Below are 21,988 nucleotides of genomic sequence, written 5' to 3'. Positions count from 1 at the left end.
ATGATTCCTGTATGAACAATGTCAGCATTATATTAACATTTATTTATCAACTTAAATAGGGAACAATGAACAATTCAGTGTGTTAAACTTGTAATTGGAAATTACTACTCAAAACAACTATTTTAACTAAAATTGGTTATTACTGTAAATAAATATAAAACTTCACAGAAGTTGATTTCCTAGTGAGAAATATCAGAGTGATAATTTTGCAGACTTGCCTAAATGAATCATTTGGTCATAAAATCCAAAAGACTTTTATTTAAAATAAATTTCCAATCTTCTTCTGAATTTTCCTTGTTTTAACTATTTCATATGTTAGGTAGTGTTTAGTCTGTCCAAAGGTATAATCATAATGAGCACATTTGTTTGCTTTAAAAACAATTTAATGACTACATTAGAAACTAAAACTTCCTGGGGTTTGATTTCTTGTCCTTTTACTAATAGCTTTGGGAATTTTGACAATTCTTTTAGTTTCTCTCCATCTTAGTTTCTTTATCAAATAGGGATAATTGAACCTATTTCACAAGATCTTATTATACTTATTAATATAAGAACCATAGGTTAATGAACTTATGTTCATATCTTTGAACCTGTCATTGTTCAGTTTCATCTATATGATGTAGGTGGCTCAGTAAATGTTAGCTGAATGAGTGAATATATATAAACATGTAAGCAAGTATGTAAGCAAGGGATGGAATAAATAAAGCACATCGAAGAAAAAGAACATGTGATCTTAGTTGGTGAAGGTCAGTTAAATGTAATTATTTAGTGTGATTATACATGATGAACTAGAAGATGTAGATATATGCTTTTTTGTACATATTCTCAATTTATTAAATGTAATTTTCATTATTTTGATTATTCTCAGGCAGAAAAGGCTAGCTTCGTTCATTTATTGGATTTCCTAGGTCTGATTTTTCTCACAATGATTTGGGCCATTTGTCCTCGAGATAGTTTGGCACTTTTGGGCCAGTGGATACAGTCTAAACTACAGGAGGTAAGTATGAGACAGTAAGTTGAATTTGTAATGGCCTGTGATAAGGATATTTTAAATATTACTCTAAAGTAACAGATACCTATTTTCACATACCATGAAACATAGCTACTAAATTTTAGTGTCTTATGTTTTCTCATTTTTAATAGATGTATATTTTTTAAAGATCTATTTATTCTAGAGAGTGAGCATGGTCGCCATGTACACGCACACACATGGACAGGGTGAGGGGTAGCAGGAGAAGGGTTAGAAAGAGAAGCAGATTCCCCATTGAGCGTGCAGCCGATGGGGTTTGACCTCACTACCCACAAGACCATGACCTGAGCTGAAACCAAGAATCAGAGGCTTAGTTGACTGAGCCACCAGGGTGTCCCATTAGGGGATATTCTTATTAATGAGCATTCAAATTAGAAGATACGATGACATCTTTTAAATGATGGGGGATAGATGGGTTACAAAGGCTTAGCAACTTTTGGCTAACATGATATGGAGGGGACATAGTTATTGGTCTTTTTTTTTTTTTTAAAGATTTTATTTATTTATTCATGAGAGACAGAGAGAGAGAGAGAGAGTCAGAGACACAGGCAGAAGGAGAAGCAGGCTCCACGCAGGGAGCCCAATGTGGGACTCCATCCCGGGACTCCAGGATCACCCCCTGGGCTGAAGGCAGGTGCTAAACCACAGAGCCACCCAGGGATCCCCCTAGTTATTGGTCTTAAGGAGAAAAAAGCCTTGTCACAAATCCTTTCCCTACTTCTGTCACTTTGCGTTCAGACTTTTCATTTTTGTCTCTCATAGTGACTGTGGCGTACTTACTAGATAACTTCCTTCCCCCAAATATTTACATTCTGATGGGGAACTTTTAAAACCTGTAAACTTTTATGGGCATGATGTTGCTGAAGCTGCCCTCATCTCCTTCCTCCCAGTTAAACTAGAATTACCTGGAAAATACCAAAAGGGTAGTTATATTAGGTGTTTGTTAACTTTATTTTTTAGTGCTTATGTATAATGATAGTCGTTGCAAAATTTATTGAGGTCATTTTGTTCAGCACACTCCACAACTGAAAGTAGGTCTTACAATCTTGATAATTGCTTTAACTATAATTAATTATTTTATTTCACATCTTTCTTCACATATTTCCTCCTGTCCTAGGAGGTTTGGTTATTCAGGAACAATCTGTTATTTGTTTATTTAATGATTTGTGGAGCACCCATCATTGTGCCATCTGGGTGCTGTTTAAATCTAATGTGTAAAATTCTTTGAGACAAATTGCTTTTGAAATTGGATAACTAAGCCTTTTATCCAGCGTTACCATATTGTTTGGCTGCATTTATATTGAAATAAAGGTTCTTAAAAGGAAAAAAAAAAAGAATGGTTATTGTTTAGGTTACAGGATCTCGTATTTTGAATTTTATTTCTGTTATTGATATGCTGGGTAAGTCATAGGAATTTGTGTAGTTTTCTCCCCATTAATTAGTATGTAGATTTTTTTCTGTGATGTAATCTGAAGATTCTGTCCTAAGAAAGATAACTTGTAGCTGTTTCTCCCTTGAAATATTTGATGAATCCTGCCACTTCATGTAATTCTTTAATAATTAAACTAAAAGTAGAGATCACTTCTCTTTGAATGCTTTTTCCCTAAATCAAGGCTCCTCCAGTTATTTTGGTGATAAGGATATGTTTCTCTAGAAGCCTTGCTCCAAGGGGATGCTGATAGTGAAGTCATAAAGGGAGGGGAATTGGCTGACATTCATTTGCCAGAAAAAGGAAGAAACAGGGGACTTTACATAACCATTGGGGGGTCCTATTTTTGTAACCTTAAAAGATTTGGGTATAAGGTAGCAGTCCTTAAAGAGTGCTACCAGGTAGAGTTTTGAAAACTATTAGTAATAATTATGGTAGCTGTTTATGGAGTGCTTACCATATGTTAGGCAGTACGTACACACTGTAGATTAATTATGTACAGGGGTTAAGAATATAAACTGTGAACAGATAGACCTGTTTTTGAATTTAGGCTCTGTTAGACCTAAATTCTTTTTTAAAAAAATACATATTTTATTGGAGTTCGATTTGCCAACATATAGTATAACACCCAGTGCTTATCCCATCAAGTGCCCCCCTCAGTGCCCGTCACCTAGTCATCCCATTGGCCTTCCTGCCTCCCCTTCTGCTATCCCTTGTTCGTTTCCCAGAGTTAGGAGTCTCTCATGTTTTGTCTCCCTCTCTAATTTTTCCCACTCATTTTCTCTCCTTTCCCCTATAATCCCTTTTACTATTTTTTATATTCCCCGTATGAGTGAAAGTAGACCTAAATTCTATATAACTTGGGTAGATTACTTTACCAATTGTAGGCCTCAGTTTCTTGGTCTGTAAATTGGCATAATACTGGCTAAACTCAAAGCACTGTTAGGGGTTTAGTGATGCATTTTAAAGTAAGATCCCTCAACCTAAGCACTATTGACATGTTGGGCTAGATAATTCTTTGTTGTGGGGAATTGTCCTGTGCATTGCAGGATGTTTAGTTAGCCTCTAAACATCTGACCTCTACCCACTAGATCCCAGTAGCACTTTTAACTGCCATCCTTCCTCTCCTACAGTAGTGACAATCAAAACTGTCTTCAGGGGCACCTGGGTGGCTCAGTCAGTTAAGTGTCTGACTCTTGATCTTGGCTTAGGTCATGATCTCAGAGTTGTGAGACTGAGCCCCACATCAGGCTCTGTGCTGGGTATGAAGCCTGCCTAAGATGCCCTCTCTCCCTCTGCCCCTGCACCACCTGTGTGCACTCTCTTTCTAAAGAAAAAAAAAATGTCTTCAAACATTTCCAAATGTCCCCGGGGGCAGAATCATATCCAGTTGAGAACCAGTGATTATAGAACGGTTAGCACAGGCCTTAGTACAAAGTACGGACTCAGTAAATAGGAGCTGTTGTCATTATTTGCTCATTTTATCCTGTCTGTAACCCCTGGAGGTTGGTGCTGTTGCTATTCCATTTTACATATGATACTACTGGGCTTAGAGGGGTTAAACAATTAGCCAGGGGTTCACAGTTAATAAGTGTCAGCATTTGGACTTGAGTGTAAGATTCTGTCCTTTTAAAGACAATGTTTTTAACCATTTACACTATCAGTAGACTTGATGGAACCCTGCAGACTGCTTGTTGAAAGTGAAGACTGATACATAGTTCAGCAACCTAGAAAAGACCTGATCATGAAGGAAGAAAGTCATATACTGTGGATCAGATTGATTATATAATTTCTGGACATCACTGACGTGTAGCTACCTCTGAAAAAGTATTTCCTCTATTAATAACTCTGTTCTCAAAAGTTCTGACTATTGATCCATCTCCTACAAATTTTAGTGCTTACTGAAAATACGAATTTAACTGGAAAGCATTCACATAAATACAAGTAATTAGGAAAGTTAAAAATACGATAGCTATTTATATTTTTTTATTGAAGTTGGAAGAAAATTTCATTTCCCTAACTAATCAATACCTCAAAAAGAAAGATGGAATTAAGATAATTTATCAAGGAAAGAAAATTCTGCTATTTGGTTAATTTCCTAACTGAAATAAATTCTCTAGTGGTGTCAGTGGTTATTATATAGCTATATTTTTTCAATTTTCTTTTAAAACTGCAAGATCAGGGGCACCTGGTGGCTTAGTGGTTGAGTGTCTGCCTTTGGCTCAGGTCCTGATCCCGGAGTCCTGAGATTGAGTCCCACATCAGGCTCCCTGCAGGAAGCCTGCTTCTCCCTCTGCCTATGTCTCTGCTTCTCTGTGTCTCTCATGAATAAATAAGTAAAATCTTAAAAAAACAAAAAACAAAACCCACAAGATCAGAATGTTCCTTGGCCATGTTAAAAGCTTGCATTAATAAGCTTTCTTAGAGGATCCTCTACACAGTAGGTAGAGGTTGTAATTGGGAAAATAGAAGTACAGGAATCCCCTGCTTTCTGAAAGTTCTTGTTATGTCACTTTCAGGCTTTTTTCATAAAAGCAGACATACTCTTTGGATTCTTTTGGTTAGTGAAAACAGGTACTAATGTAGGTCTTTAGTAAAAGCAAAGTAGAGTGAGGCAAACTTTTGGAAAGTGGGGGATACTTGTACTGTAGTATTCCTCTCCCATTATCCATGGGGTGAGGGGAGGGTGGGATATATTCAAGACCCCTAGTGGATAGGCTTAAAGCCTCAGATAGTATCCAATCCTATATATACTATGTTTTTCCCTATAAATACATATCTGTGATAAAGTTTTAAACACAGTAAGAGATTAACAACAATAACTGATAATAAAATACAACAGTTATTAACCACATACTGTAAAAAAAAGTTATGTAAATATGGCCTCTCTCAAAATATCTTACTGTACTCACCTGCTTGTGATGACATGAGATGAATGGTGAAGGGAGGTAAATGATGTAGGCATTGTGGCGTAGCATTAGGCTGCTCTAAACCTGCCAGTGTGTCAGAAGGACCTTGTGCTTCCAGACCCCTGTTAACTGTGGGTGACTCAAACCATGGACAGTGAAACTGGATAAAGGGGACTACCATACTCTCTGTGATACTATAGACTCTTCTGTAGTCTGTAGGCATAATTTTTTAAATATTCTTTTCATGTTTTTAAAATATTAATCTCTGATGGAAGAAATAAAGGCTGCCCTTTGAATGTTAATCATGGAGAGTGTAAAAACTCTATCCTAAATGTTCCATGAAATTAATTTTAAAAATCTCACTTTGGCACTCCTTTTGTTGTAAGATAAATATCCTTAATGGAGCTTCTCTTTCTTATCTCTTCTTAGTATATGTTTGATAGACCGTACAGTAGAACATTGGAGGCTGAAGCTGACAAAATTGGACTACAGCTAGCTGCAAAGGTAAAATGCTCAGAAGTTGAGAAAACAGAATGTCCTTCACACAGTACAAGATAAATGTACATCATCTTAATGAGCTGTGGCATGAGCCAAGAATGAGAGTTGGGCTGTATGAAATTTGTCATTAATACCTTTTTAAATTTGTGCACACTATACACTGATAGACTATCTTTATTTTACTCCTCTCCTTTGTTTCACTGATCTAAGGGTACTTTTCGAGTAAAGTCCTGTATAACGTTCCCCCCCCACCCCCTGAGAAAGGTTTATCCTATTGTCGCTATGATCCTAGATGAACAAATTGAATTTTTACCATTTAAATAAACAGTAGAAGGACAGGCTTATTACTCTGTATCTTTAAGACTGCTTTTGTTGCAGCAAATGACCTTTGCTAGCCACAGAAAGCAACTCGACGCCTTTACTATGATTTAAGTTGGCTTTGTTCATGTCTCCTTTCTAAGGGAACTCTGCATGCCTGCCTGCTATTTTTATCATCTGTGATAACTGAGCATTGTTAGTAGAATTTAATATTGGAAGTAAAACTGCATTTTTTAAAATGGTTAAAAAACAATGCCACTTTGTACATTAAATTCAAATTGTACTTGATTCTTTGTTGAATTTCCAGTAGTTATTGAAAGTCCTAGCTATTAAAAATCACTATTATTTGAAGTTCTTATTATGAGTTCTATGGATTTAATTTCATAAATGAAGATCCTGCTCATTCACAAAAGCAAAAGTAGTTATTTGAATGTTATATAATGAAAGTTAAGTGAATTATCTCACTGTTTAGATTAAGAAGTTCCCGAATAGTGGGCCACAAATTGGCTGTAACAAGAGTTTCCTAATTTTAATGTACTATATAGTCTATGGAATTTTCTCTTTAAAGTATGTTTTATGTTCTGGTTAAGAAACCTTTGCCTATTTCAATAAATTGTTACTGTTTTACTTCCAAGAAACTTACTTTATTATCTTTTTAAAATATAATATTAGAAAAAAAAATAATATTAGGAAGAAATCTAAATTGTTTTTTTTCCCATGTAGATATCTAATAGCCTCAGCACTGTTTATTGAAGAGTTATCTTTTCCCCACTATACTTCAGTGCTCTCTTTGTTGTAAATGTGGGAGGCTATAGAGAAGTCCATTTCTGGACTCCCTATTGTGTTCTGTTGTCTTTGAGCCAATACCACACTGTCACTGTAGCTTTGTAGTAAGATGTGATATTTGATAACATCTGTCCTCCAGTGTGGTTCTGCAAGATTGACTTGGCTATTCTTAGTCCTTTTCCTTTCCATTTAAATGTCAGAATCAGCTTATCAAATTACACACTTCTACAAAAACATGCTTGGGATATTGATTGGAATTGTGTGAATTTGGGGATGGTTGAGTACTGTTAATAATATTGAGTCTTCCAGCCCATGAGGGATATATTTCTGCATTTACATAGATGTTCTTAGATGTTTCAGCGCTGTTTTCAGATGCTGTGTGTGTGTGTGTGTGTGTGTGTGTATAGGACTTACACATCTTTTGTTAAATGTACTGCTAAGTGTTTGACATTTTTTGATGTTATCGTCAAGTATAATTTAAAAAATAAACTTCCTATGTATAGAAGTGCAATTTATTTTTTATAAACTTGTATCTGGCAACCTTGCTAAAGTCACTTAATTCTAATAGTGTGTAGATTCTTTTAGATTTTTTACATACATGTTTGTGTTACCCATGAGTAATAACAACTTTAGTTCTTCCTTTCCAATCTATGTACTTTCTTTTTTTACCTTATTGCAATGGCCAGAAACTTCAGTACAATGTTGATGGTGAGACTTTTATTTCTTCATGACCTTAGGGGGAGAGCATTCAATATTTCACCATTCTGATATCTGTTATAAGTTTTTTTTTTTTTTTGTAATCTGACTTTTTAGAAGAGTTGCCCTTCTATTTCTATTATGCTAAGAGAATTTTTTTAAATTATGAGTAGCTGTTAAATTTTATCAAATTCATTTTTTTTGTATTGAGTATACAATTTTTCTTCTTTAACCAGTAAATCTGGAAAACTACATTTATTTTTATTTTACACATTAGGACAACTTGCTATTTTTGAAATAAACCGATTTTATCAATTATATTATCCTTTCAGTATATTATTCAGTATCCTTTCAGTATATTATTGAAGTTGGCTTGCTAATGTTTTGCTTATTAGAATGTTTGTATCTCCATTCATAAGAGATACTGGCTTAGAATTTTCTTTTCTTGTAATGAATGTCCTGTCATGTTTTGGTATCAGGATTATGTTGTCCTCATAAAATGAGTTGGGAAGGGTTGTTTTTCTTTTTTCTGGAACAGTTTGTATAATATTAGTGACATATTATTTTTAAATGTTTGGAGATTTCATGAGTAAAGCCATATGAACCTACACATTTCTTTGTGGAATGGTCTTTAGTTATGGCTAATCTCTTTAAGAGATACAGAACTATTCACATTTTTCTGTGTTGTGCTAGCTTTTTTAAAAAAATTATTTACTTTAGAGAGAGAGAGAGAGAATGAGCAATGAGTCCATCGCAGAGTTTGATCTCATGACCCTGAGACCATGACCTGAGCTGAAATCGAGAGTTGGAGGCTTAACCGACAGAGCACTTGAGGTGCCCCAGTTTTGTGTCAGTTTTTATAAGTTTTGTTTTTTATAGAAACTTAGGTTTTATTTAAATTCTCAACATTATTGGCATAACGTTTGTCAATATGCATATATATATATCTATATTTGTATTTTATATATTTTTATTGAAGTATAGTTGACACACAATATTGCATTAGCTCCATGTGTATAAAACAGGGATTCGACAACTCCATATGTTATACTCACCGTAAGTGTAGCTACCGTCTGTCACCATGCAATGCTGTGACAGTACCATTGACTGTATTCCCTATGCTGTACCTTTCATCCTGTGGCTTATTTATCCCATAACTAGAAGCCTGTATCTCCCGCACCTTCATCTGCTTTGCCTGTCCCTCATGCCCCTCTCTTTTGGCAACCTTCAGTTTGTTACCTTTACTGTATTTTTAATGTCTGAAGGATATTGCATTCTATATATGTATTTTATTTATTTACTGAAAATCTAATTCAGTTTTATTTAAGGAGTTTCACATGGAACTCCATGTGATTCCTTCCACTGTCAATCACTTTAGTTCTTCCAGAGTTTAAGTCAAAATCTTCAAGGTAGCCGTTTTCTAAAGTCATGTGGTGTGCCTGGGTGGCTCAGTCAGTTAAGTGTAGAACTCTTAACTTAGGCTCAGGTCATGATCTCAGGGTTGTGGGATCAGACTCTGCGTCGGGCTCAATAGAGAGTTTGCTTGAGATTCTTGTTCCCTCTCCTTCTGCCCTTCCTACTCCTTGCTCACACACTCTTTCTCTCTCTCTAAAAGTAAGTAAATGAATCTTTAAAAAGATGCTTTGCTCAGTCCACAGTTCTTTTAGTTGGGCTTCTTTGATCTCTACTTGAATATGCACGTGCTTCAGAAATTCAACAGCTGTAATTTTTGGGATCCAGTGTCTTCAAGCAGTTTCCTTTAGGGCCACAATTAGGGTCTGAGTAGATGGATCTGCCTAGTTCTCCATTTCAGACACCCTCTAAACGTGAATAAGTTCAAACTGTATTCACTCCTGAACTGTCACACTCTAGCATAGTAAAGATTGTTGGGATATGCCAATACCTAAGATTAAAATAATTTGACTGTTAGTTCTTTCATAGTATTAGCAGATCTGTCTTGTGGTTCTTTCCCACAGATAATTCACGTTTCAGCATGTATATTTTCTGTCACGTCTTGTGAGCTCACTGATCTTACTTTCAGTTGCGTCCATTCTGCCATTAAACCTGACTTTTAAATTTTAGTTATTATACTATTCCATGCTAGAATTTCTCTTTGATTCTCTTATAAATTACAATTCTCTGGGGAAATTCTCTATTTTGTCATAATTTTATTCATATTTTTTGAATATGTTAATTGTAGCTTTTTTTAAACATTCATGTTTATTAACTATTTGCATTCTCTCTGGGTCTGTTTCTATTGTTTGTTTTTTGCCTTTGGTCTTGTTCTTGATATGCTTGCTCATTTTTTTTTTAAATAAATTTATTTTTTATTGGTGTTCAATTTACCAACATACAGAATAACACCCAGTGCTCATCCCGTCAAGTGCCCCCCTCAGTGCCTGTCACCCATTCACCCCCACCCCCCGCCCTCCTCCCCTTCTGCCACCCCTAGTTCGTTTCCCAGAGTTAGTAGGAGTCTTTATGTTCTGTCTCCCTTTCTGATATTTCCCACACATTTCTTCTCCCTTCCCTTATATTCCCTTTCACTATTATTTATATTCCCCAAATGAATGAGAACATATAATGTTTGTCCTTCTCTGATTGACTTATTTCACTCAGCATAATACCCTCCAGTTCCATTCACGTTGAAGCAAATGGTGGGTATTTGTCGTTTCTAATGGCTGAGTAATATTCCATTGTATACATAAACCACATCTTCTTTATCCATTCATCTTTCGATGGACACCGAGGCTCCTTCCACAGTTTGGCTATTGTGGGCATTGCTGCTAGAAACATCGGGGTGCAGGTGTCCCAGCGTTTCATTGCATCTGAATCTTTGGGGTAAATCCCCAACAGTTGCTTGCTCATTTTTTATTGAATCCTAGACATTTCATATAAATAGTACTGTTGGCTCTGAATGATAATTTCTTCTGGTAATGGGGATTCTCCCTTTAGCCTGGAGGACTAGAATAGTCCAGAGTATTTCAGTCAGTCAGAGCCTGAGCTGAGACTTCATAAGTTTGAATTTACCTCTACTTCGCCTTCATTCATAAAGGTATTGCTGTTCAGGGAAGTCTACTGAGGCATGGAGTATTTGCTAAGTTCCTTCTGTGTAGTGGTTTTTGCACTTCAGTTTTTCATCTGCCAGCACCATGAGACTGTTGAAATGAAACTGTCTACTCAGTTTTCATTCATTTTAAGTGTCCTGTGCAGCTTAAAAATTGATAGGACACCTTGGTGAACTGACATCAGGTGGTGTGTTTGCCTTCCTATGTTTCAGATCTTAGCTTCTCAAGTTTGGCTACCTTGTTAAGCCCGAAGTTTTGGTTCTCTAGCCCTGCTAGACAGCTGAAAAATCTCCTTAGTCCCCTCTTTCTGCTTGAATTTCTTTAGAGTTCTGCTTATATTCTCAGCCTCTGGCTCTTTACTGCTTAGAATTTAACAGATTTCTTTGAAAGCAAGAGCAACACATAGATAAGACTCTCCTCCCTGAGCTTTCCTTCTGGGATTTTTGCTTTTCTAGTCTTGGCTGACTTGGTAACTTTCCAATACCTTTGAACAAATATTATTTATACTTTATCCAGATTAAAAATTTTTTTTGTTGCAGTATAATTGGTATAGAACATCCTTTTAATTTCAGGTGTACATCATTGATTCAGTGTTTTTATACATTACAAAATAATACCCATGAGAAGTGTGATTACCATCCATTACCAAAGTTATTACAATATTATTGGCTGTATTCCCTATGCTGTACATTATATCCCCATGAGTTATTTATTGTATAACTTTTAGTTTTTACTTCTTAATCCCCTTCACCTATTAGATTTTCTAATTATGTTTGATAGTAACATTGTTCTGCTATAATTTATTTACTCTGTCACTGCTAGAAGAGGCAGTCCCTAACTTAGTCTTTTTAATAGCTACCTAATATTCTGTAATATCAGTAAGTAATTTAGTTATGTATCTATTCATGTGCTTTTGGATTATTTCCAGGTCTTTTGTCATTGTTTAAATTGCAAATTGGCATCCTTATACACATATCCTTATGTTCCTTGAGCTTTTTATAGCAGGGTGGCATTGCTGACACGCCATTTTTATTTTTAAAAGGTATTCTCAATTATTATAGAACATTATGGCAAATCTTATCAGTGACATATCAGAATACCGTTTTTCCAATACCCACATCAGCACCATTTTTTTTTGAAGAGATAGCAAATCTAGCTTTTTTTTTTTTGAATTTTTTTGAATTTTTATTTATTTATGATAGGCACACAGTGAGAGAGAGAGAGAGGCAGAGACACAGGCGGAGGGAGAAGCAGGCTCTCATGCACTGGGAGCCGGACGTGGGATTTGATCCCGGGTCTCCAGGATCACGCCCTGGGCCAAAGGCAGGCGCCAAACCGCTGCGCCACCCAGGGATCCCAGCACCATTTTAAATATCTTTAATTTTTGTTAATTTGGACAAAAAATGGAATCTTGTTGCTTTAAAAAATTTGCATTTTCTTGCCTAGTAGTAAAGTTGAGAATATTGCTTCATTTTTATTGACTATTTTATTTCGTCTTTTGTAGATTGCCTTTTTTTAAAAAAAATGTTTTTTTCTGCATAGATTTTAAAAATACATATTCTAGGTCCTACACTTGGAAATTCTGAATCAGTAACTAGATGATGAAACCCTGAATCTCAATATGTTTAGGAACTTCCAAGTGATTGTGCTGTCTAGACAGGTTTGGAAATTACTACTTTGAGTGATCAAATGTCAATTTTATGTTTTTGGATGACTCGGTAAATTAAATTTTCTGTTTTATTTGAGAAAGAAGAATGAAATTAGAAAAGTTAGTAAATATTGATATTCCTTTGATTACTTTAAAATATATAAGCTATATATTTTTTAAGAGAATATATCTGGGTAGATAAAACTATGATTCATTTTCTAAAGCATATTTAAATATTGTGGACAAGGTGACTTTTGCCAGTTGTGACATCATACTTAGTTCAAAGGAGAAAATGATACTGCTTACAGATGTTAAGTTATGAATCCATAGTGATACCAGTAATATCTTTGTTATGGAGCCCTAAGGATATAAAAAACGCCATGTCTGAGTATAAGTATTCATTTCCTATCAAAAAGAAGGAACAGTGTAAGAACCTCAGATATTATATTGATACTACCATTTATTCTGCAATATCACCTGTTTTGATGATAATGTCATTATCTGTGATTTAACACCATATTCTAATACCATGTTTAGTATGCTATATATATCGTCTGATCTAATCCTTTAGTAACTCTGTGAAATACTGATTAGTATCATTATCTCCATCTTATTGATAAAGGAACTGAAGCCCAGATAGGCTGTGCTACCTTCTTACAAGTACAAAACGGTAAAGCCATGATTCAAACCCAAGTGTGTATGATTTCAAAGTCTGTGCTCCAGTTTTGTTTCTGGTGTTATCCCTTTACCACAATTACATTTCTCAAGCTCATCTTGTTTCCATGTTATTATATCCCATGCATGCTTTTCCATCTTTATGTTGTTCTTTTAGTAGCATTTGACACTATTAACCATACTCCCCTTTAAAAATATGTATTTGTGTTTTTAGCTACACATTTCAGTATTGTATAGAAAGTTGTTTAATATTAATATTGTAAACTCATAATGGGAAATAACAGCCTTTACTGCCCCTCTACCTTATACCCTGAAGTGAAAGTCACCTTAACTTTAGCTGTTTACCTTTATGTTTCCACATAATGTGTTTATTAATTTAATTTCTTGACTGATTAGGTTTAGACAATTCATTTCTTGTTATGGAAGATTTAATCTTTTATAACCCAATTAATGTTTTTATGTGTTTATTTGCTATCTGTGCCTATTCCTCCATGGTTAAGTATTTTTCAGTTTTTTTTTTCTTCATACTCTACTAGGATTGTATTTTTACTGTTGACTTTGGAGTGTTCTTTACGTATTCTGGATACAGTCATTAGTTGTATGTGTGATTTGAATTTGTTTATTCCTTATCTGTGGTTCATCTTTTTAAACAAAGTTATGTGTGCTTTCTTTTCTGTTTTTTTCCAGAGAAAACATTTTTAATTTTGATGAAATCTAGTTTTAAGATACCCCCAAGGAAACTCTGCTAATTTCTGAGGCGAGCTTCTTTCTGAAACCTTAACCCACAAATTCCAACTACTCCTGTAGCCCTAAACTCTTGTCTTCTAACCCCTTAGCTTAGCCAAACTTACCATATTCTGCTTGGGTTTCACCCCTTTATATTGAGATCAGGAAACTGCCTCTAGGCAGAGAGCAGGAGCAAATCTGGGGATCTCAGTACACAGTGTTTCTCTTTTTTTCAAGAATCACAGTCTTGTCTTGCCTTTTGTCCAGTACCTGAAAATGTTTGCTTCATGTAATCTGTCCATTTTTATGGTTATTTGTGGTGGGAGGACAAGTCCAGTGCCAGTTATTCTCATGAATGGAAGTGTATACACCCCCACATTCGTAGCTCATGATTGTCCATATTTTACACAAATACACTAAGAAACTTCTCAGAAGCTCTGCATACATAGGTTGGGATAGTGGACTCCACTGTAAGATGAAAAGACAGTGAGCTAGCTCTGTCTTTGGGAATTTCTACATGGAATATATGTAGGCCCTTTCTCTGTGGTTGTTCAAGTGTCTTTGCAGAAGAATCCTATAAAATTGACTGTTGTTATTTAGGGGATAGAAAGGGAGAGGGAGGTGGGGTTATCCTTTTATTGGTGAGACTCTTCCTTATTCTCTTTGTGAATCTTACACCTCAGCCACTTTCTCTTGAGTACCAAATATGGAACCTTTCTGGAGTCCCCATGATGTGGGGCTGTCAGCTGCCAGAGAAGCAATATGTATAGTGATAATGAGCGAGCTCAGGAACTTAACTGCCTCAATTTGAGAATCTGCTTTGCCAGCTCTAGAGTATTAGCTGTGTGATCCTGGGTGAATTTTTTTTATCCTAGAATTTCTATACCTCAGTTCTCATCTATAGGATAGGAATAGTAATAAGACCCATGTTATAGAATTAATATAATTAAAGTCCCAAGAGCACTAATCTATCTTCTAATTTATATTTAAATGTATGCCTGTGTTTCAGCTGTAGTCAAAAAATTAAAAACAAAACAAACATATATCTGCCTGTTACTTCCTCTTTCTATTTCACAAGTATCCTAAACCTAATATATTCAAAATATCCTTGATTTTCCTTCACATCTACTTCTAGTCATCCTTTCCCCAATAAATATCCACCTTCTATTCAATTATTTTTGGAAAAGATCGGAGTCCTTAATACTTCCTTCTTTATCATTCACATGGAATCTATTACCACGTGTTAGTAGTCATGTCTGTAAAATATATCTCAGTGTTTCTATCTCTACCATTAGCATTTTACCTGAACTGTGCCAACCTCATGCCAGCTTTCATTGGCTCCAATCACATTTTCCTCTACTTTGCCATAAATTATAATTAGGTCCAGTCAGCTAGGATATTTACTTTCTCAGGGTAAGACCTAAGAGGACACTGGCCAGCATTTGCCATGAGATTTTTCAGATTCCATTTGATTGGCACTTTTTTCACCATATTTGTTAATATATGCTATTAGAAGACATCTTTGAGACCTAGGTGACACTCTTTAAATTGACATACATAGCCCTTCTTCAGTCTATTATGTTGATTTCTGTTTATTAATTCAGTGTGTACTTAATGTGTATGTATCATTTTCTAGGATGTAGGGATTATATAATACCTTTATGGAGGTCAGAATTTGAGTAAAAAGCAGAGACATTCAATTAGCAATTTTTGTAGTTTAAAGTATTGTGATAGAAATCCGTAGGATCCCCTGAAAAAGTAGAGCAGAGATGTAACGTAACTAGGGATGAGAACTTGGCCTAGAGATTAGACTGAGAAAGAGATGCTTCTAGCAGACATCTGAAAGCTAGGTAGTAATTATGCTGGTGAAGATGTTGATGGGGATGTTTGTGGCATGATGGACAGCATGTTCAATGGCAAAAATAATTGCTTAGTCTAGTAGTTAAAAATGCAGTGTGCTAAAATGTAGAGTTCAAGAGCACCAATGCCAAGAGATAAAACTGAAAGTTAGAGACTTGTTAGCAATTTTCAGAATTTTATATCTTACCCAGCATAGTGGTTGACACCTTGAACTCCAGAGTCATACTGACCTGTGTTTGACCTCTTGTCTCTTTCCCATGATTGTCAGCAAATCACTTAACCCTTCTAAGTCTCTTTTCTAGTCTGAAAAATGGGAATAATGATAGTACCTACCTCTCGTGGTTACTTGATTCTTGTGTCTTGTATCCTCTTTTTGGACATTGATGCATCAAACTTTCTTAACTTCTTGCCATTTAATATTCAAATCACAGAGCATAATAATCTTATTCCTAATTCTGTCCTTATTAGTCAACTTCCTCATTATAGCCTGACTTCCTTTGTACCATGCCTAAAAGGGAGAGAACATGATGACTAGAGGACACAGATGCCCTGTACCCTTCGTAGTTTTGGCAATTATAGTTATTGGCACACATTAATAAGTTGATATTCTGCTTTTATATCGGCCTTGTGAACTTGGTTAATAGGAACTGTTTCTGTGAGATTGAACTATTGGTCATGTGCTATCCCATTAGATTTATGAGATTTTACGGCCAAGGACTAAACAGAATATGGAAAATTCATTAAAATCAAGCTACTAAGGATGCCTCTTTGAAAATAGGCAGCTTGCTGCCTTTAGAGTGCTCTCTAGTTGCTCTTTGTTATTGGGTGTGAGTTTATTTTGTGTTTTTATGTTTTTATAGTTTTATTTTGTGTTTTATATTTTTATAGTTTTAATTTTTCATTGATAAAACATTTAGTTTATCATTATATAAGTTATCAGAAAGACTAATACACGGTTGGTAAAAACTGGTGACTCACAGAGTAATAACTAGTAGATGTCCTTACTAGCTGGCAATCAAATTACATATTTGATTTTGTGTGTGTGTGTGTGTATTCTGTGTCATTATAAAGATAATTTGACACTTCACAGTCTTTTACATAAATGGCTGATTTCACCAGCAGCTAAATCATTTTTATTTTTTAGTATCTGTTTCTTAAATATGAAAAAGGAAACTGATTTTGTTTCAGTGGTTTTAATGCAGGAGCAGTCTTTTTAGTAGGGCACTTCTTGTGATTGTCACAATGTTTAGGGTAGTAGAGATTTCTGGTGTTTAATTGGCATGGGATAGGCACTGGGAGCAGGGATCTTCAATACCCTGTAATGGCCTGGAGAGCCTTCCAAATGGTAGAGTTGTCCAGCCCCCCAAATTTGTAAGTGTTCCTGTTGTGAGATGCCAGATGGATTTTTCAAGTAACCTGCATAACTATGCAGAGAGCACCATCTAGTGTTGGAAACAGGTAATAAACATAATCTATTTTCATGGCAGAAATAAAATCAAAATTGTAAACTTTCTGTAAATAATAGGTAAAAATCATAGACTTTTGGAGCAGGAAGGAAAGTTGGAGATAATCTAATCAACCTTCTCTTTTTACAGATAAGGAAATTAGGGTCCAAAGAGGTGCAGTGATTTGTCCCATAACATGCACCTAGTTAGGAAGAACCCATGCTAGGATGCAGGTCTCAGAGTTTTCCAGGTTGGTAATCTGAGCCTTTGTCATAGCATACAGACTATTTTTGTATTCAATTTGGGTTTAATATCTTAGGTGCTTTGCTTAGTGATTAAAGAATAAAAAACAGGAAATGAGGAGAACATCTTATTTACTAGGTGTGTTATAATGTAAATTTTCATAAAGCATACATCATGTGTTACATATTATTTGAACTTCATTATATCATGTAGACAAATGAGACAGGCTTTGTGTATTCACTTAATTTTTTAGTTGCAATGATTTTAACTCTGTTGAATCTTATGATAGAACTTTAGGATAGGGAAAATATGTACATGAAAGTTTGTTAAAACTTTATTATATTGATGAACTGACATGTTGACAATCAAAAGATGCAAAAAACTTTAAAATGAAATGAATTTACAAAATGATTGAAGTCTTCTTATTTCTCTTCGTTAGGGCACATAAAATAGCTTTGGTAAGTCCAGGTTTTTTTGTTTTGTTTTTAATGAGGTATTGAGAATGGTTTAGCTGAAACCATCTTGATGCTATGTCACATTCATTTGGAAAAGAGCAATTTTTAAGTATTGACTGGAAAATGTTGTTTGGACAAGAAATGGGTTCTACCATAAAGTGAGCTTTAGTGAGTGATGTCTTCAGAGGTATTGGGAAAATGATTGTATGAAAGTGAGAGACTGGGAGAGCTGGTTTCCTGGTAGATGGTGGTGACAGTGATGACAGCAGTGCTGGTAACACTGATGATGCTATTCACAACAACAGCAATACTGTTAACTAACGTCCCTGTACGTGAGGGGCCCTGTTTTGTTTGCATGTGTTAACTCTGTAATTTCCCTAACAGCCCTGTGAACTATAGGTGCTGTTATCATCCTCATCTTATAGATGAAACTGAGGGACAGAGAAGTTAAGTAACCTGACAAAGATCTCTCAGATAGTAAGATTTTTCCCTCCTAGGATAAAAATACATGTTTCTGAAATGGAACTTTCTATGATATTGTAATGCACCAGGAACAATTTTGGTTTTCTGCAGCACTGCCCCAAAGATAATCGTTTTAAAAAGTGTTTGGTCTCTCTAAATAGCCTCAGTGTATTCTTCTATCTCTAGGAGTCCAGCTACCCTTCTGCCACGGTCCTTTGTAGTATTATCTCAGGTGACTATTTTACCCACCGCATGTCTGTGTGAAATACAGGAGAGGATGTCACAAGGACTGACACAAGTGTAAGCTGTTAACGGCATTCTGAAAAATGACTCAGAACTGCTAATGTCAGATTTTACCTCTTAGGGTTATGGCTGGCAGGAGTTTTGTTGGAGAGTCTAGGTGAATAGAAATCAAAATTCAGAGATACCTTTATTGTTACATTTCTAATGAAAATTTTGGCTACAGGTAGGATATACTAGGTCTGGATTTATTTATACGTATTTTTTTCTGGTATTGTTTTGACATTGGAAAATATTCAAATATAAGAATAGCTCTTCTATTTTACTCTTATGAATATCATATCCCACTGAGTTTCTAATTGAATAGTAGCAAATTCTTTTTGCATTAATGTGTCCCTTAATGCATATTCATGCATGCTGATGTTATAGGCTGAATTAAACTAAATCCTTCCTTAATTGTAAATTTGTGATATCGTCACTATGACCAGACCTAACATCTTGCAAAATTGGTTGCTCACCGGGGGAAAGTAAGAGTAGAAATAGTATCTACTGTGTTCCGGGTCTAGACTGACTACTTTAGAAGAGTTACCACATTTAATCCTAATGATCTACTGCTTTCATTTCATTTTTAAAAATGAATCTGAGATTCCTGGAGGCTAAGTTATTGGCCCAAGGTTACAAACACTTCAACCATTCTACTTCTGTTCAAATTGTGACCCTGTCACTTACTAGTTATGTTACTTTCAACAAATTACTTGACCTCTGTGGGCCTTGGTTTCTTCCTCTGATCTGTAAAATGAGTGTAATAATAGTACTTACTCTCAAAGGTTTGTTATAATGATTCAATGGGTTAATATTTGTCATACGCTTGGAATAATACCTGGCATTTAGTGCCACGTAAGTCATTATTAATTAAACAAAATAAATAAGTGGTATTTTGAACCCAGTCTTTCTGTTTCTAAAATCTGTGCTCTTCCCATTGTCCCAGTATAATGCCTCAAAAAGTGTTCCAGGACCAATGTATTTTACTTAGACATATTTTCTTATATTTCCCTTGGCCAACTGTAACCATTACTAGTTCTATTTTAAGAAGGAAACCTTGTCTAGGAATTATCCCATCTTTTCTTAATGTACTTTCGGACACTTTGTAAACGCAAGTTCCTTATTTTGTGATGATTTTTAAAAATTTATTTTAGAGAGAGAGGGGGAGAGAGAGCACCCAAGTAGCGGGAGGGGCAGGGGGAAAGGGAGAGAATCTCAAGCATACTCCATGCTAAGCTTGGAGCCTGACACAGGGCTCGATCTTGAGATCACGACCTGAGCCAAAATCAAGAGTTGGACACTCAACCGAGTCACCCAGGCGCCCTGCTGTAATTTTTATTGAGAAAAATGAATTAGGTTTGTGATAGGCTGAATATTTTTTTAATATTTCTGTTTTGATATATAATTATCATTATCTTTTTTTTATCTTTTTATTGTAGCAAGAATATTTAACATGAGATCTACCATCTTAACAAATTTTTAAGTGTATAATACAGTATTATTAACTATAGGCTGTGTTGTACAGCAGATCTCTAGAATTTATTCATCTTGTATAACGGAAGCTTTCTACCTTTTGAATGGCAACTTTCTTTTTCTCCCTATTCTCAGCCTGTGGCAACACCATCTATCCTCTGCTTCTGTGAGTTTGACTATTTTAAATACCTCACATCAGTGGGACCATGCAGTATTTGTCCTTTTGTGACACATTTATTTCACTTAGCATAATACCTCAAAGTTCATCCATGTATTTGCATATAGCAGAATTTCCTTCTTAAAAACTGAATAATATTTCATTATATGTGTATACCACTTTTCTTTATCCATTTTTCCACTGATGGGTGTTTAGATTGTTTCTGTATCTCGATTGTTATGAGTAATGCTACAGTGAACAGAAGAGTGTTGATATTTCTTTGAGATTTCAGTTCTTTTTTTTTTTTTTTTTTTTTTTTACTTATTTATGATAGTCACAGAGAGAGAGAGAGAGAGAGGCAGAGACACAGGCAGAGGGAGAAGCAGGCTCCATGCACCGGGAGCCTGACATGGGATTCGATCCCGGATCTCCAGGATTGCGCCCTGGGCCAAAGGCAGGCGCCAAACCGCTGCGCCACCCAGGGATCCCGAGATTTCAGTTCTTTTATATAAGTACTCATCAGTGGGATTGCTGGATCGTATAAAAGTTCTATTTTTAATTTTTTGAGAAACATACATACTCTTTTCTGTAGTGGCAATACTATTTTACATTTCCCACTGACAGTGTGCTAGGGATCCACTTTCTCTGTGTTCTCAGCAACACCCCCCCCCTTTTTTTAAAATCCTAGCCATCCTAACAGATGTATGGTGATCTCTCATTATGGTTTTGATTTCCTTTACTCTCATAGTTACTGATATTGATGATTTTTAGATATACCTATTGGTCATTTGTACATTGTTTTTGAAGGACTATCCAAGATTTTTGCCCAATTTTAATTATTTTGGTTTTTTTTGTTATTGAGTTCTAGGACTTCCTTATATTAAATATTAACCATTTATTAGGTGTATCGTCTGCAAATATTTTCTCCCATTCTGTAGGTTGCCTTTTCACTCTGTTATTTCCTTTGTTGTACAGAAGCGTTTCCATTTGATGTAGTCTCCTGCATCAGTTTTTGCTTTTGTTGCTTGTGCTACGGTGTCATATTCAAGAAATCATTGCCAAGACCAGTGTCATGAAGTTTCCCCCCTATGTTTTCTTTGAGGAGTTTCATATGTTTCAAGTTCTGTGTTTAAGGTTTTAATCCATTTGGTTTGATTTTTGTCTGTGGTGTAAAGTGAGGGTCCAATTTCATTGTTTTACATGTGGATATCCAGTTTTCCACTTAATGAGGAGACTGTCTTTTGCCCATTGTATATTTTTGGCACTTTTGTCAAAGATCGCTTGACTGGATATGCTTAAGTTTATTTCTGGGCTCTCTATTCTGTTCAAATGGTCTGTATGTCTATCTTTATGCCAATATCATTCTGTTTTAATTACTGTAGCTTTGTAATATATTTTGAAATTAGGAAGTATGAAGCCTTTACCTTTGTTCTTCTTTCTTAAGATTATTTTGCCTTTTTTGGGGTCTTTTGTGGTACTTTGTGAATTTTAGGATTTTTAAAAATATTTTATTTTTTTTTATTTGAGATATAGAGAGAGCATGAGCCAGGGCAGAGAGAGAGGGAGAAGTGGGTTCTTGTTGAGCAGTTAAGCCTGTCTGCCTTTGGCTCAGCGCATGGTCCTGGGGTACCAGGATCGAGTCCTGCATCGGGCTCCCTGTGGGGCTTCTCCCTCTGCCTGTGTCTCTGCCTCTCTCTCTCTGTGTCTCTCATGGATGAATAAATAAAATTTTAAGAAACCCCAAAAAACAAAAAAACAGCTCTTAGTTTTTTTTATCTTCCTATGGTTATTATTATTACTATTATTTTAGTCTTTATTCCATTTATTT

At 35.4% G+C, this 21,988-nt stretch overlaps 1 protein-coding gene across 6 annotated transcripts in view; it reads left to right on the top strand.

The window, feature by feature from the left end:
- OMA1 (OMA1 zinc metallopeptidase) overlaps positions 1–21,988 on the top strand; it is a 71,905-nt gene that overhangs the window by 17,908 nt on the left and 32,009 nt on the right. For all 6 annotated transcript variants that reach the window (XM_055306975.1, XM_055306978.1, XM_055306979.1 and 3 more), the window contains 2 exons: positions 869–997; positions 5,798–5,872. In XM_055306975.1, coding sequence (XP_055162950.1) covers positions 869–997; positions 5,798–5,872 — 204 coding nt within the window. The remainder of the gene's footprint in view (positions 1–868; positions 998–5,797; positions 5,873–21,988) is intronic.

The sequence above is a fragment of the Nyctereutes procyonoides genome, unplaced genomic scaffold (genome assembly GCF_905146905.1).
Source record: "Nyctereutes procyonoides isolate TBG_1078 unplaced genomic scaffold, NYPRO_anot_genome, whole genome shotgun sequence".
NCBI lineage: Eukaryota > Metazoa > Chordata > Mammalia > Carnivora > Canidae > Nyctereutes > Nyctereutes procyonoides.
The sequence above is the reverse complement of the archived record's forward strand: the minus strand, read 5'-3'. Positions and strand labels throughout refer to the sequence as shown.